The sequence below is a fragment of the Anomaloglossus baeobatrachus genome, chromosome 4 (genome assembly GCF_048569485.1).
Source record: "Anomaloglossus baeobatrachus isolate aAnoBae1 chromosome 4, aAnoBae1.hap1, whole genome shotgun sequence".
NCBI lineage: Eukaryota > Metazoa > Chordata > Amphibia > Anura > Aromobatidae > Anomaloglossus > Anomaloglossus baeobatrachus.
The window spans coordinates 493,562,425-493,578,954 of NC_134356.1; the positions used below are offsets into that span (position 1 = coordinate 493,562,425).

The 16,530-nt window shown below is 51.4% G+C and overlaps 1 protein-coding gene across 1 annotated transcript in view; it reads right to left on the bottom strand.

Annotated features, from left to right (window-relative positions):
* Positions 1 to 16,530, bottom strand: part of CYP19A1 (cytochrome P450 family 19 subfamily A member 1) — a 135,764-nt gene that overhangs the window by 16,817 nt on the left and 102,417 nt on the right. The window contains exon 9 of the mRNA XM_075342744.1: positions 1,746 to 1,987. Within this exon, the coding sequence (XP_075198859.1) occupies positions 1,746 to 1,987 (242 nt within the window). The remainder of the gene's footprint in view (positions 1 to 1,745; positions 1,988 to 16,530) is intronic.

Sequence of the window (16,530 nt, forward strand, 5' to 3'; positions counted from 1 at the left end):
CCCTGCTCACTTCATTTCGTCGCTCTCTCGCTGTCACACACAGCGATGTGTGCTTCACAGCGGGAGAGCGACGACGAAAAAATGAAGCAGGACATTCAGCAACGAGCAACAACCTCACAGCAGGGGCCAGCTCGTTGCTGGATGTCACACACAGCGACGGGACGTCGCTGCAACGTCACAGAAAATGGTGACGTAGCAGCGACGTCGTTGTCGTCGTCGCTGTGTGTGACACCACCTTAAGACGAGGGCCCAGTAAATCGAGATGAAGGTAAAGACACAGTTACATCTGCACTGATCCTCATATACAGAAGTCAGGGGAAGAAAGGCTGGCCATCACACGGCTACCCTCTTCACACACACACACACACACACACACACACACACAAAGGAAAGGATATTTAAATAAAAAGGCCTGCCCATTCCTTCGTTCACCAAGTTATTAATTAAAAGCAATGCGAGAAGTTCTGATGTATTGCAATGATGTCCCACAATGCCCATCAATTGCTATGGAGCTTTGCTCTGAGAACATTCTCAGAATGAGGCTGCATAAGTCACTCCAAGTCAGTGGCAGACCTGGAATGTCTCACAAGAATTTTGACCCTGCCTCTGACCACAAGTGACCTAAGGAGCCTTTTTCTGAGAACGTTCTCAGAACAAAGTTCCATAGAAATTGATGGGCGTTGTGGAAGATTACACCATTGGATTATGCGGAAACTTCAAGGATTTATTTTTAATCAATAAATTGGTGAAAAAGGGCAGGTGGAGGAGTGTTTATTCAAATAAACTATTTTTTCAGCTGTGTATGAGTGATTTTTAACTGTACACTTGCTGGGTTATTAATAATCCTTTGACTTGATACCAACTGTTAAGTCACAGCTGACACTAACCATAAACAAATTACCCCAGTTGCCACTGCACTAAAGGCCCTGTTACACGGGACGATATATCTAACGATATGTCGGCGGGGTCGCGGAGTTTGTGACGCACATCCGGCATCGTTAGAGATATCGTACCATGTGACACCACTGAATGACTGTGAACGAGCAAAAATACTCACCTTATCGTTGCTCGTTGACACGTTGTTCATTTTCATAATATCGTCCCACCTTCTCTGCGCTGGTTGTTCATCGTTCCGGAGGCAGCACACATCACTCCGTGTGACCCCCCCGCAACGATGAACACAGCTTACTTTGAGTCCCGCTAGCAATGCGGAAGGAAGGAGGTGGGCGGGATGTTACGTCCCGCTCATCTCTGCCCCTCCGCTTCTATTGGCCGGCCGCTGTGTGACGTCGCTGTGACGCCAAACGTCCCTACCCCTTCAGGAAGAGGATGTTCGCCGCCGGCAGCGACGTCGTCCAGGAGGTAAGTACATGTGACGGGGGTTACCGACTTTGTGCGACACGGGCAACAAATTGCCCGTAACGCACAAACGATGGGGGCGGGTGCGATCACATATGCGATCGCACAATAAATCAATGCGTGTAACGGGGCCTTAAGGCAATCGGGAAGAGTCAGACAACGCGACAAAATTGGCGCATCTAATGAATGTCCCACTTCAGGGATGGCTGTGGGCTGCTATTTTTAGGATGATACAGGCCTAATAACAATGGGCATTCCCAGCCTGATACCAGCTGTCTGCTTTACCATAAAAAATGCCCAAGGTCATGGGCTAAAATACTTCATGTGAATCTATGGGTTCATTTTGATACATTTTTCAATTCACTATCATTAGTTAGGGTACGTACCGTTTTCTCAAAATTGTCCAGGCTGAATTCATTTGGCTTTGGAAAAAATTCAACTCTATGCATCCGTCCAAGATTCAAGATGATATTGGTGCCTTTTTTAACATAATACCCATCTATGATATCATCCTCCAGAGCTTTGCGCATGACCAGGTCTACCACGGGCTGGTACCTCATGCTTTCATAGATGAAATTCTCTATAACCTTTAGTTTTTGCAAATCACTACTCATTACTTCCCGATCACCTGCAATTATAAGGAAGATATTTAGCAATAATTACCTATGTTCTTTCCAGTGATTTTTGTTAAGCTGCTTCTAATCTCATCTGTATTCGTCTTTAACTGCAAAACTTTCCAATGAGTTCAATTCAGAAGTCATACCCACTGAGATTTTCTATTATTGCAAACCCAATATTTTGTTTTGTGCAAAGCTATAATTGCTATGATTCACATCTCAAAAATGTATTGTAAATGCCCCTTAATTGCATTTTTCCACATAGCGGTATACTACTAATAATAACCTTCTGTTGTGGTGAGACCGTATGTGACCTGAGTTTTGCAATGTCATTTAAAGGCCTTTATTTCACAAACTAATCATTATTATTTATGTAACATGTTGCCACAAGCACAACAAGAATCAGGGCAGCGTTTTGACATTGAAGAGTTGTGGAGCCAGAATCATCCATTGCCTATTGTGTCAAACATCAGTGAGATGCAATGTGACACATTTACCATCTTCGGGCTCTTTATAGTTATCAGGCTGGACAAAGTCATAAACATACATTATATATACAGTATATATCTATCAAGGGTGCACAACCTGCAACCGGTGGCCATTTGTGGCCCTCCATGCCAATTTGTGAGATCTCCATCGTTTTATATACAAAAAAAGGGAGCCAGCACGATCTGAGAGTGGCATGCATCATATAAAAAGTAAAAATTTACGGATTTATTCCAATTGTACTATAATACAAAATGAGATTTTTAGCAAATAATTGATAAATTTTTTTAGCCACCCCTGCCACTTCTCGGCAAATCTCAATAGGGGGGTCCTACTCTATATTTTATATTTCATGTGCCATGTGGCCTCCTAGAAAAATAAATTAAAAGCAGAACCATATTGATGCACACATACCTGTAACCTATATATAACCGCTTCCATGTCTTAAAAAGAGGCAACTGCGGATAAAAGGTAGCCCAGGTCCCAACATGCGCAGCAGATGTGCCGCCCCCATGTCAGCAGCCGGGCTGCTCGGATCCGGATCTTCGGTGGCTCGAGGGGCGTCCGGACCCGGGGGTCGTGCGGCCACTCAAATAAAGTTGGTATTTACAGGGGATCGTATATTTAAAGTTTGTGATGCCACCTGTGGTGTGTAGTAAGGTGGAGTACCACCGCTGCAGCTGGGAGTACCTGGGGGCGATGGAGTGGGCATCTAGGTGTTTTAACCCCTCCACGGGTAGGGGAGATGCCTCAGGACTTAGTTATGGAGTTGGGGAGTGCCGTTGGGGGTGAAAGGGTCACTTGCGTACTCACTCAGTCCATAAAGCTGACACTGACAACTTGGTAAACCAAAGTTCTGGACACCGCTGCCGCTGAGGGGAGCTTGTTTGGGTCCCGTTCACACTGGTGTGCCTGATGATCTGTGACCTTTCTCTTGGCACTAAGTTTTCTTGCAAGTTGGCCCCTGTAGTGTAAAACTAGTCGGGTCCCGCTCCCCAGTATGTCTAACTGTGTGAGCTTGCTCTCAGGGTTCACGCTTGGGATTTTCTGGAACGTTTTTGTGGAAAGTCCTATCCCCCTCATTGCACTAGTACCCAGTTATTGGAGCAGGTGGAGAGCGGATCTTGAAGGCTCCGTCCTCGTCAGGTAAATTGTCAGGTTGCCTGAAGCTACTCCCTGACCTAGGGTCCACATACCTCGTCGTGCCCTGGTCCCAGCCCAGTAATGTTACAAGGCCGCCGGCTGTCATCCTCGACAGTTCCGTGCCCCTTTCCCCCTGCGATCGGGGGTCCAGCTCCTACTAGGCCCAGACCACCATCTGCCACCTAGTTATTTCCAAGGAGCCCGACTCCGGACCTCCTCTCTCCTTCACTTCCTACACTTCACTGACCTACTCCTGACCCTCCTGACCTCCCCTTACCAACCCCCCAAGTGGGCGACCCTATTCCACTCAGGCCGTCCACTGGTGTGTCTGGTGGGTGTGGTGCAGAGTGTACCTAGGATTTTGATTGGCTGGTATTGGCAACACCATAAGTTGGGGACCCGTAACCAAGGACGAGGTGGATATTGCACAGAAGGGCAGATTGCACAGTACCTTGTGACGACCTGATAGGCCAGGGCATCACACAGACGCCACACACGCCAGGACTAGATCAGAACTGACCCTCACAGTGCCAGACCAGGAACTATAAATCAAGGCGGATCAGATCAAAGTATGGTGCTTAATTAGCATTGCAGGTGGAAAAAGGGATGAGGCAGCTGAATGTGAACAGTCAACAACAGGAGGAATATATTGCAAACCAAAGTCAAGCGTGCATGGAATAGGTGGGAGTCAACCACCAGACCAATGTAGCATAAATACAACCAAACAAAGAAAAGGAAGCCAGCATGATCTGAGAGTGGCATGCATCATATAAAAAGTGAAAATTCACGGATTTATTCCAACTGTACTATAATACAAAATGAGATATAGTTGTATAGTAGTATGAATATCCGAGGGAAGAAGAATAGCACACTGCTCAGGAGAAAGGATGGGCAGGCAAGCATGGAGCACTGTGTAGTGTGCACTCATATCTGGGACCTTCATACAGCAAGAGACAAGTGTTACTTGACCGCTTTTTAACACTCCAGTAAAGCTTCCTATGCATGTGTCGCGGGCGGGGAGGACGCCGTCGCTGCTGCGCTCTCGCTAACGCTCGGGTCCGGCGCTGCTGCGGCTGCTGCTGCTGCTCGGTGGCTCGAGCGGTGGGCCGGATCCGGGGACTCTAGCGGCGCTCCTCGCCCGTGAGTGAAAGGGGTGGTTGGTTTGGGGAATTTAGTCCGTGACGCCACCCACGGGTCGTGGTGAAGATAGGCACCACCTCTACTGATGACGGGGATCCCGGGAGTGATGGGAAGGAGCAGCTGGGATGTTGTTTTCCCCCTGCGTGGGTAGGGGTTGGTGGTCCCGGGGCCCGATGATGTTGTGACGGGGAGGCAGGGTTGGTGAGGTGCAGGGTTGCAGGGACAGCGCGGCGCGGTGCCGGATGGCACGGGTGTACTCACTCAGCAAGAAAGGTACAAAGTCCTCGGTGCACCAAACGGCTGGATGGACGGGTCCCGCAGCCGGCTGCAGTGTTTCTCCCCGGACAGGTGATGGTGGTTGTCTTTCCCTGCACCTTGATGTTCTTCTTCTGACTACTATGGATTCCCAATGGTAGTCCGCTCCCCGGTGTATGGATAACGGAGGAGCCCGTTTGCCCGCAGACGCTGGCCCTTGGGTCTCTAGCCTTAGGCGGTAGCTGTATACCCTCACGGTGTGAGCGGTTGCCTTCAATCGGGACTTTTGCTGTTGTGAAACCCCTGGGGTTCCAGTCACATTCGGATCTGACTATTGACGGCGGCTCCAAGCCGGGTCCGATGGCCCTGCCTGGGTGTGCTGGCTTCACTTCGCTCCACGGTCGGTACCGGCGGGCCGTCGCCCGTCCCTGGTCCTATGGTTCCGCGTTGCTCCACCACTCCTGCAGACGGCCACCACCGTATGCCAACCTTGCTGTCAGTGCCTGGGCCACAAACCCAGACACCCAAGTGCTTACTCCTCTCACTTCCACCTCCTCAACTCAACTCCTGAACTCAACTGCCACTTTTCCCGCCTCCAGGCCTGTGAACTCCTCGGTGGGTGGGGCCAACCGCTTGGCTCCGCCCCACCTGGTGTGGACATCAGACACTGGAGGGAGGCAACAAGGGTTTTGTGTTTGGCTGGTGTCCCTGTCTGTTGGGGGTGGGGGTGTTTGAGTGTTATCTGTGACGACCTGGCTAGGCCAGGGCGCCACACATGTGTAGAGGTAGTCGAGTTCCTATTCTGTTTTATGCTATAAGTTGTCTACCTGTACTGCGAAAGGCGTTTTATACTAAATGTATTATATGGTGTTGATTGTTATAAATGTGCTGCTAGAGGACTGTAGGTTCTTGGTGTAGCAGAGCTGAGGCCGTTTGCCAGCAAGCGCCACCTAACAGGTGGGCTGGAGCAGTGGTAGATTAGAAATCAGATAGAAGAGGGTTAAGTCAAGGTAGAGAAGGAGTGACAGATGGCAAGTGGGTTGTTTAGTAGTGCATAGGGTTCGTGTAAGAGTAGATGTGGCTTTGGTGTCAGGGTAATTAAGGGAATCCTGAGGTAACCTCGTGAGGTCAGGAACCTACTGCTCACCCCAGTGGGCTTAGTGTGTCATGTGACAAGAAAAGCCATTAGGGCCCAGAAGTGGACTAAGGTGTAAGGAAGAGGTGGAAACAAAGGCACAGACCTGGCAGCTTGAGAACGAGTTCCAAAATAGGTCAAAACAGAGTACCCCAGAAACAGTAGAATCAGAATCGTGAGGAGTGAGGCTATGTCTGTCATAAAGGTGTGAATAATGACCTCAACAAGTTTAGATGCCAAGTGAACTCTGGTGTTGCATGGGTTACTATTTCATCTATGACGAGAAGCAGCAACAGGGTGATGGACACCAGCCTGAAGAAACCATGTCAAGCACCCACCCGAAGTCACACCTGTACACAGAGGCTGGCGCCCATATGGCCCGGCGTCTGTGCCTTCCTTCACATGCAACTTTCACAATTCTTCTACAATTTCCATAGTCTACAATGCAGATAGTTACATGTGTAATTTGAGGCAGAAGGAACAAACTAAACCAAGAAATTAGTAAAAAAAATACTTTTGCGATGGCCAGATAACATGGCACCACAATACATAGGGTAAACAGTGTAATAATTGCTATGCATTATACCAAATATATAATTAAAAAAGGCATAATAATAATAATAATAATAATAATAAATACAGTAAAGATAAATACCCTGTGATGTAGTGCGATGCTGGGTACCCAATGTGCTTTCTTACCTGTACAGCAGCATTTAGCAGCGATAATTACACTGTATACTCTATGAGGCACTTTGCACACTACGACATCGGAGGTGCGATGTCGGTGGGGTCAAGTCGAAAGTGACGCACATCCAGCGTTGCAGTCGACAACGTAGTGTGTAAATCCTTTATGATACGATTAACGAGCGCAAAAGCATCGTAATCGTATCATTGGTGTAGCGTCGGTCATTTCCATTAATTGGGAAATACCGATGTTACGATATTGTTCCTCGTTCCTGCGGCAGCACACATTGCTGTGTGTGAACCCGCAGGAGCGAGGAACAGTTCCTACCTGCGTCCCGGCCGGCTATGCGGAAGGAAGGAGGTGGGCGGGATGTTTACGTCCCGCTCATCTCCGCCCCTCCGCTTCTATTGGCCGCCTGCCGTGTGACGTCGCTATGACGCCGCACGACCCGCCCCCTTAATAAGGAGAAGGTTTGCCGGCCAGAGCGACGTCGCAGGGCAGGTGAGTGCATGTGAAGCTGCCATAGCAATAATGTTCGCTACGACAGCTATCACCATGATATCGCAGCTGTGACAGGGGCGGGGACTATCACGCATGGCATCACAGCATCGGCTTGCGATGTCGTAGTGTGCAAAGTGCCCCTATGTGTTGTGGTGCCATGCTATCTGGCTGTTTCATATTAGATCTTAACCATTGCTTTCCATCTAATTTTCATGTATTTTTGGTATCATTTACAAAGTAATTTTTATGTGTGCACAATTTTCTTCCTTCTGTTAATGCAGAACCTCTGATACCTTGGTCTCTCTGGAGTAATTCTACTAACACTACTTTCCATCATATGATCCACAGAACATATGTCGCGGGCGGGGAGGAGGCCGCCGCCGCTGCACTCTCGCTGGCGCTCGGGTCCGGCGCTGCTACTGCTGCTGCTCGGTGGCTCAAGCGGTGGGCCGGATCCGGGGACTCGAGCGGTGCTCCTCGCCCGTGAGTGAAAAGAGGTGGTTTGGGTTTGGGGAGTTGGTCCGTAACACCACCCACGGTTTGTGGTGAGGTTGGGACACCATCGCTGCTCTGGACGGGGATCTCGGGAGCGATGACAGGGAGCAGCCGAGACGTTTCTCTCCCCTCCGTGGGTAGGGGGGTTGGTGGTCCCGGGGCCCGGTGAGGTGGGACGGGAAGGCAGGGTTGGTCAGGTGCAGGGTCGCAGGGGCAGCGCGGTGCCAGATGAGACAGTGGTACTCACTCAGCCAAGAATGGATACAGAGTCTCCGGTAAAACAAACGGCTGGATGGACGGGTCCCGCAGCCGGCTGCTGTGGTTACTCCCGGTAGGTTGGTGGTGGCTGCCTTTCCCTGCACCTGTGGTGTATCTTCGGTCCCGATGGCTTCCCACCGGTAACCCGCTCCCCAGCTTGGATATGGGCCGGAGGAGCTCCTTTTGCCCGCAGGTTCTGGCCCTGGGAATTCTAACTGTGGCGGTAGTTGTATTTCCCTTTCTCGGTTTGGACGGTTGCCTTCAGTCGGGTCTTTGTTGCTAGGAAACCTCAGAGGTTCCGGTCGCTAACGGATTTGACCGGTTTAACGGCAACTCCAAGCCTGGTCGGGGTCCGTAGGACCTGCCGGTTTGTGCTGGCTTCTCTTCGCTCCCCGGTTCGGTACCGGCGGGCCACCGCCCGTCCCCGGTCCTACGGTTCCGCGTCGATCAACCTCTCCTGCAGACGGCCACCACCGTCTGCCAACCTTGCTCTCGGTGTCCGGGCCACGTACCCGGACACGGTCAGTCTGCTCCTCCACTACTTTACTCCTTCTCCTTCACTCTCCCTAACTACACTGACTTCCTTTCCCGCCTCCAGGACTGTGAACTCTTCAGTGGGTGGGGCCAACCGCCTGGCTCCACCCTACCTGGTGTAAACATCAGCCCCTGGAGGGAGGCAACAAGGATTTGTGTGTGACTGGTGTGCCTATCTCGGGGTGTGGGGTGTGTTGTTGCAGTACCTGTGATGACCTGGCTTGCCCAGGGCGCCACACATACACCAAGACTTTTTCTATAGTTACATGTCTGCAATATCGCCTCTTCACCAGAGTACTGATTGGGCAAGAAGAGCACCCCATTCTCCAGATATGTGGGAGTTCTGGTCGAGGAACTGGCATCTCTTAGACGTTTATAGCATATACTTTTGATATGCCATAAACCTCTCAAAAGGTACTTTAATAATTCACTAATATGGCTCTTCTAAGTCATCCAATATAATAACATGGCCCTTGGAACAGATAAGGCTATGCACCTGTGCCGCCCCCATACCAGCAGCCAAGCTGCTCGGATCCGGATTCGCAGTGGCTCGAGGGGTCTTCGGACCCGGGGGTCATACGGACACTCAAATAAAAAGGGGTGTAATATGTGTGGTAGATGTGTTCTAGATAATTCGTGATGCCACCCACGGTGTGTGGTAAGGTGGAGTACCACCGCTGCTGTTGGGGAGAACCCGGGGGCGATGGAGCTGCAGCTGGGTATTAACCCCCTCCGTGGGTAGGGGTGGATGCCCCGGGGCTCAGTGTCCAGAACATGTGAGGTGATGGCTGTTGGTGGTGATGCACTGGGCCGGACTGGAGGTTATCAGTGTACTCACGATTGAATAAATGCACACGAGTCTGCTGGTAAACCAAGGTGTCAGTGGCCGGCTGCCACGTCCGGGTATATTCGGTTCCCACACCCAGCCGGTGTGTCAATGTTCCTTCCTCCGGCACTCTGTATTTTTCTTCACCTTTAGACGACCTCGTATGGAACGGGGAAGTCCACTCCTGGTTTGCTTTTGGTTGGGAGATGTGCCCGCAAAAACTGACCCTTGAGATCTCAGTGGGTGTTTGCGGATACCCTATCCCCCGCAGTGCGCTGCCGTTTCGCTCTATCTGGGCTAACACTCTGGAACAACATCTGGAACCTTGCTCCCGGCCTGGTTGGATCTCCGCTGTCTGTACCGGCAGGCTCCAACCCTGCCCCGGTCCACTCTGGATTTCAGCAAATGGACTCCCGTCCCCTTTGGCCATGTTCCACTGCTTGCCACCTAGCCAGTAGACCAGGGCCACTACCCTGGCTACTCTTCACTAGGCTCCAACTCGACTCCTCCACCTTGCACCTCCAACTTCCACTCCAACTCCACTTCACTTCAACTACTTTTGCTGACTTGTTCCCTCCCCCGGTTCCTCAAGACCCCAAGGTGGGCGCTCCCAATTCGTCTGGTCCTGCCCACTGGTGTATCCTTCTTACCCTGAGGGGGGTGGATAGGATTTGTGGCAGATAGAACCTGGTGTGGGATTGTGTTTTGTGGGGTGTAGTTTTCTTCTGTGACCACCTGGAGGTGCCAGGGCGTCACATTCCCCCTTGGTTTAATACAGCCCGTCCGCGGGCTGTCCGACCAATGACGTTTATTTTTTCTGAATAGAACGGAAAAGGTAAATAACAGGTTAGGAACATTTCTTCCCTTTATGGGAGGCACATTGCTTAAACGTTGCTAAAACAGGGTTAACTTGACATTCCCCTCCTCCATTCGCCACCCAAACAACCTGGTACCCTGGTGCCACCTCTAATCATAGTGGGCACCCTTTTTCACCAGTCCCAAGCTGTTCCAGGTAACGCCTGCACGGTCCGGGTAAAAAGTTCCTTATCCGGCAGTCCATCTCAAGGGCCCATAGTCCAGGGACCCTTGGCCTGGAGGTTAGCCAGCGGTTTCATTAGTGGCTGGGCCTTGGCCTACTCCACCGCAGGCCCTTCCTCCAATATACCTCTCCAGAGGCTGTGCAGGTGAGGACTGGAGTAACAAGAAGGTAGGTATGGGTATTTACAGGACCCAAGAAAGTTTTTGGGGTGACCTTACCAGTCCTGAGGTCTTGGTCCATTATTATAACTAGAAACGGGGATTAAGTTTAAGAACTTAACGGGTAGCCGGGGAACCGTTACCTTTTATTCTTTATCTTCATGCAAGAAGCTGTGGGAGGTGAGGCAGGGGGTTTCACTACCACCCACTTCTTTATATCAAGGGCAAACCACCCTCGCTCCCCACAGTGTCGGGTGTAACTGACCATGTCCCCGAGTTCCAGATTCCTGTCTAGATGGCCAGTCAGCAGGTGAGGGGCCACATCCCTCTTGGACACGAAGATCTCAGAATCCAGAGTCGGCTCGTAGATAAACCCCCCATCCCTTTTGAGGGTTAAAGTGGCAGACCTGCCCTCAGTAGGTCGGGCCCCGAACCCGGAAGGTAGCTTGCTGTAGGTTGTCTTTTTCTCAATAGGTGCGCGCCAGCACCTCGGCTTTTCACTTCTCCCGGGCAGCAATCTCCCGTTTCAGCTGCCGTTGTTGTCTCTCCCAGTACGGGGCACGGGCTCCATGCTCCTCCTCCTGCTCAGGGACTTGGCCCACACGGATGCCCTCGGTGCCGGCTACAAGCAGCCTCTCGCTCTGCCGAGGGTCCCGTGCTTCACTGGCCTTCTCTGCTTCCATGCAGGTACATCCCGGCTGTTCCACAGCCGGGACCGGGTACTGGGTAACAACCTGCGCGGCTGCTGCGGGTGGCTTCCGATCAGGCACCACCTCCGTTGCAGCCGGGCGAACTGCCGGGGCCGACGTCACCACATTTGCGGCCGGGCGGACTGCCGGAGCCGACGTCATCATAGTTGCGGCCGGGTGGACTGCCAAGGCCGATGTCATCACTGTTGCTGCGGTCTGGCTCAGGGCCGGAAGGGATGTCTTCCGGACTGCGGTCCAGCGCGGGGCCGGGACGGGTGTTGGAGCGGGGTTGCAGGTAGGGCTCGAGGTCCCCATTGCTGGGTCCTCTTCGCTAGACATGACGGATTCTGCCGCCGTTATTTTGGTTAGCGGGCCGATCGGGGTACTGGCCGCGGACACAGGTGGCAAGGGAGGCGACGTGGCGGATGGGTGCAGGCCGGGCTCCTCAGCCGGTACGGCCGGTTCCTGGGGAACATAGGGGCGTGGGTCACCGCTTATCTGTTCCTCTGAGACCATCTCCATCTCACGCGCCCGGACAGCTGCAGCAAGGCCCTTCATTTCGGTGGTCCACCGCGTCATGAGGAAGTGCGCCTGGGCCTGGATTCTCCGACACATCCTCTCCGTCTGTGCCTCAATCCAGTCGGAAATCCCGGGAAAGGGCCTCTCCATTTGCTGGTTGCCAGACCCCTGAGACATCCTGCTGCTTGCTTGTCCAGGAACAGGATTTGGCAAAGTCCTGGTGTCCCTGCCTTTTATCTCCTTGTGTCACATGCCGCTTATTCCGTCCTCCCTCTTGGTTTTTCGACAGCAGTCTCGCGGGACCCACTGTCCTTTTCGCTTTCTGTTTTGGGAATCACTAACTTCCACCCGCGTTCCCAGGGGGTGGGGCTTCAACTTTGCGCTCTTTTCGGGGAAGAAGACGCCGGGCTTGTTTTTCGCTCCCCAAAATGGCGGCAAAATGGCGGCTGTCGAAAAATTTTGAAATGGAGCACCGTTTTCAGTCCAAAACAAGGCACACTTCCACCAGGTAGGTGGATGGGTTACAATCCTGTTTGTGATGTCAGGTTTAGAGGTGTGCCACCCCCGTACCAGCAGCCAATCTGCTCGGATCCGGATCCGCAGTGGCTCGAGGGGTCTCCGGACCCAGAGGTCGAGCGGACACTCAAATAAAAAGGGGCGTAATATGTGCGGGAGATGTGTTGTAGATACTTCGTGACGCCACCCACGGTGTGTGGTAAGGAGGAGTACCACTGCTGCTGTTGGGGAGCACCCGGGGGCGATGGAGCTTCAGCTGGGTGTTAACGCCCCCGTGGGTAGGGGTGGATGCCCCGGGACTCAGTGTCCAGAACATGGGAGGTGATGGCTGATGGTGGTGATGCACCGGGCCGGACCGGAGGGTGTCAGTGTACTCACAATTGAATAAATGCACACGAGTCTGCTGGTAAACCAAGGTATCAGTGGCCGGCTGCCACGTCCGGGTATATTCTGTTCCCACGCCCGGCTGGTGTACCAATGTCCCTTCCTCCGGCACTCTGTATTTTCCTTCACCTTTAGACGACCTCGTATGGACCAGGGAAGTCCACTCCTGGTTTGGTTTTGGTTGGGAGATGTGCCCGCAAAAACTGACCCTTGGGATCTCAGTGGGTGTTTGCGGATACCCTATCCCCCGCAGTGGGCTGCCGTTTCACTCTATCTGGGCTAACACTCTGGAACAACATCTGGAACCTTGCTCCCGGCCTGGTTAATTAGAGAAGGGGCTTGCAACCGTCTAACTAGGGTCCAGGTAAACCGCCTGTGCACGGTTTCCAGACCGGATCTCCGCTGTCGGTACCGGCGGGCTCCAACCCTGTACCGGTCCACTCTGGATTTCCCGCGACCGGACTCCCATCGCCTTTGGACACGGTCCACTGCTTGTCACCTGTCACCTAGCCATTAGACCAGGGTCACTACCCTGGCTACTCTTCACTAGGCTCCAACTCAACTCCTCCACCTTGCACCTCCAACTTCCACTCCAACTCCACTTCACTTCAACTTCAACTTTCACTGACTCGTTCCCTCCCCCGGATCCTCAAGACCCCTAGGTGGGCGCTCCCAATCCGCCTGGTCCTGCCCACTGGTGTGTCCTTCTTACCCTGAGGCGGGTGGCTAGGATTTTGTGGCAGATGGAACCTGGTGTGGAATTGTGTTGTGTAGGGTGTAGTGTTCTTCTGTGACCACCTGGCGGCGCCAGGGAGTCACACACCCCTGATATAATGTGGCGCCCCTGACCTGGTCAGGCACCACTGAGTATTGCACCCATGCCTGGGTCAGTACAAACAGGTAATCCTGATGGCTGAGTAGATTGTGTACACACAGGCACCCTTTGACCAGGACACACACACACATTGGAGGGGACCCCTGGGCAGACCCAGGGAGGGGGAGTAGCCCTCGCATCTCAGATAGTGTGGTGCTGTAGTGAAGCTGGTAGGAGAGTTGTGCAGTGACAGTCAGAGGAGAAGGAGAAGCAGCCGTATCTGAAGTGTAGGGCTGAAGAGCGGAACACTGTTAGACCCTGCACGTGCAGTGGCTGCTGGCGGGGAAGAACATTACCACCAAGTCAGACTGAAAGACACCCGAAGAAAGAGAGCAGTAAGGAGTCGAGTACGGGGACTCCTGGTAATGAATGCAGACACGGGGTACAGGTCCCTAGAGCCAGATATCCATTTAATGGTCTGCTAAATCCTGCAGGTGGTGGGATTACAGATTCCATGCCAACCAACACAGAACCCGCAGCATCAACAGCAAAGAAGGGGCCCATAAGGAGGATCGAGCCTGGAGCCATCTTATCCTTGGTCCACGCTGTCAGCAAACAGGTCAGAAAGGGGAGAAAGGCAGTAGCGACTTCCCTGGATGCATCCCACGATATACTTCAAGTCAGGGGTGATCCGAAACAAAGGTTCTAGGAAGGCGAGTCAGCAGTCACCCCTATATCAGCCTGAGGGATACCTGGTTCCACCTGGTTCATCATAGCATCACCCAGGTTGTCTCACTCTACCAACAAAAAGTGAGTAAAAACCCTGAAAGACATTGCTGCCTGTGTGTGAGTTCTTCTGCGACCTGTGGTACTAGACACTTACACTTGAGCCCCTGGGGCCAGCCTCACTCTCGGGAGGCCATAACACCAGACTGCATTTACCATCAGCCCCAGACGCTCTTTAAACTGCAGTGGCGGTCACCCCCTGACAGCAATTACCGAGAGTGGCGTCACGATTCCCATTGAAGTTAACCTGACGTACTTGTTGCCAGAAGATTTCCAGCACGTGAAGACCCTGAGGCGACCTGCAGGTGAGCGGGGCTTCACATATACATGTAAGTATATGTATATTCATATACAGTATACATGTGAATATGGGCCACACTCTCAGTTGGATTACAAAAGCCCTGCCCATAATATAGGATGCCTTTATAGGATAAAGATTAATTCTGCCCGTATGATCCCTGCTCCAGTTGATTGACACAGCTCTCCCTATGTATGTGTGTACAGGAAGAGTCAAAGAGATGGGGAGGGTGAAGCTGGCTGGACTAGTACATTGAGACACCTAGTCCTCGACTTTTAATAGCATGTTCACTATGCAACGTTGCAGTATTTCAGAGTGACACATACTTAGCTGCAATCAAGGGTCTAGTGTCTGACCGGCATGAATTTGATGACAGTCTCCCTTTACCGAAAAAAGTGCACATAAAATATCTGTTTGTAAATACCGTAGATTCATTTATCTTTGTTTGAAAATTAAAATGTTTATGAATAGTCAAGGATATGACTAAAGATGGCAGTACACGAGAACTCACGTTAAATATTGCTATACCTTTGCCCCACACTATCTTATAGATGTCGGAAAGCTGAATTAGTTATTTTCTTGAATCTTCTTCTTACCTTTGGTGTGTTGTGATATGTGATATAATCACATATTGTAGCATATGGATCAGATAGCATTCAAATCTATTACCCCCACCTATTGCTAAAAATGGCAGCGACACAAGGAAACTTTCCATGCCTTTCTTGAGTGCAACAATGATACAAGTAGTAGATTTCTGTGGATGGGTTATTTATTACTCATTCAAAGATTTAGGCTGCGCTCAAACATGATTTTATCACTTGCATGAGTGCTATCCGATGTTTTTTTGGATAGCATTCTGACCAATATTTGTCCATAGGACAGTGCCAATCAGTATATTTTTTTCATGTTGATAGGAGCATTCTGTGATTGGCAGCGTTAATCGTATGGTGCGCACACATACAAGTCTATGGGTGCGTAGAAAACATTGGACTACACTCGGATGTCATCAGAGTGCAATCCGAATGCCAAGGACTCACAGATTGGAGAAGATAGAGAAATTTTGTTCTCCAATTTTTCCTGGCAATGCACTACGATTCTCTCACGTCACTATCCTGACTGATCAAACACTGATCACAATGTGATTCAAGTGTCATTTGTTAATAGATCCTATTCTTTTGCATGAGAGAATATCTGGTCGTGTGAGCGCAGCCTTATTCTAAGTTTTTATATTTTTCTTGCCTAACAACGGGTTTACCTTTTTTTTTATCAACATTGCAGGAGAACAGGCAGAATTGGATGACGTTATGGTTATATAGCCTTACATACCATAGCACTCATTTACTTACACACTGTATCAATGTGACGCCCTGGCCTATCAGGTCGTCACAGGGTATTGTGCAATCTGCCCTTCTGCACAGTATCCACCTCCTCCTTGGTTACAGGTCCCTGACCTTTAGTGTTGCTAAGAACAAGCTAATCAAAATTCTAGGAACATTCTGCACCACACCCGCCAGACACACCAGTGTCTGACCTGAAGGGAATAGGGTCGCCCACTTGGGGGGTTCGTTAAGGGGAGGTCAGGAGTGTCAGGAAGAGAACAGAAGTAGCTCTCAAAGTGAGAGGCGGTCAGGAGCTGAGCTCCTTGTTTACTAGGTGGCAGACGTTGGTCTGGGCCTGGTAGGAGCTGGACCCCGGTCGCAGGGGGATCGTGACAAGGGGCACAGACTGTCGAGGAGGACAGCCGGCGGCCTTGTGCCATCACCGGGAAGGGGCCAGGGCACAATGGGGTACGTGGACCCATGGTCAAGAAGGAGCTTCAAGCATTGGTGACTTCCCCGTCACCAACGCCGAGTCCCAGGGCATCCCCCCTACCCGTGGAGGGGTTAAACATCT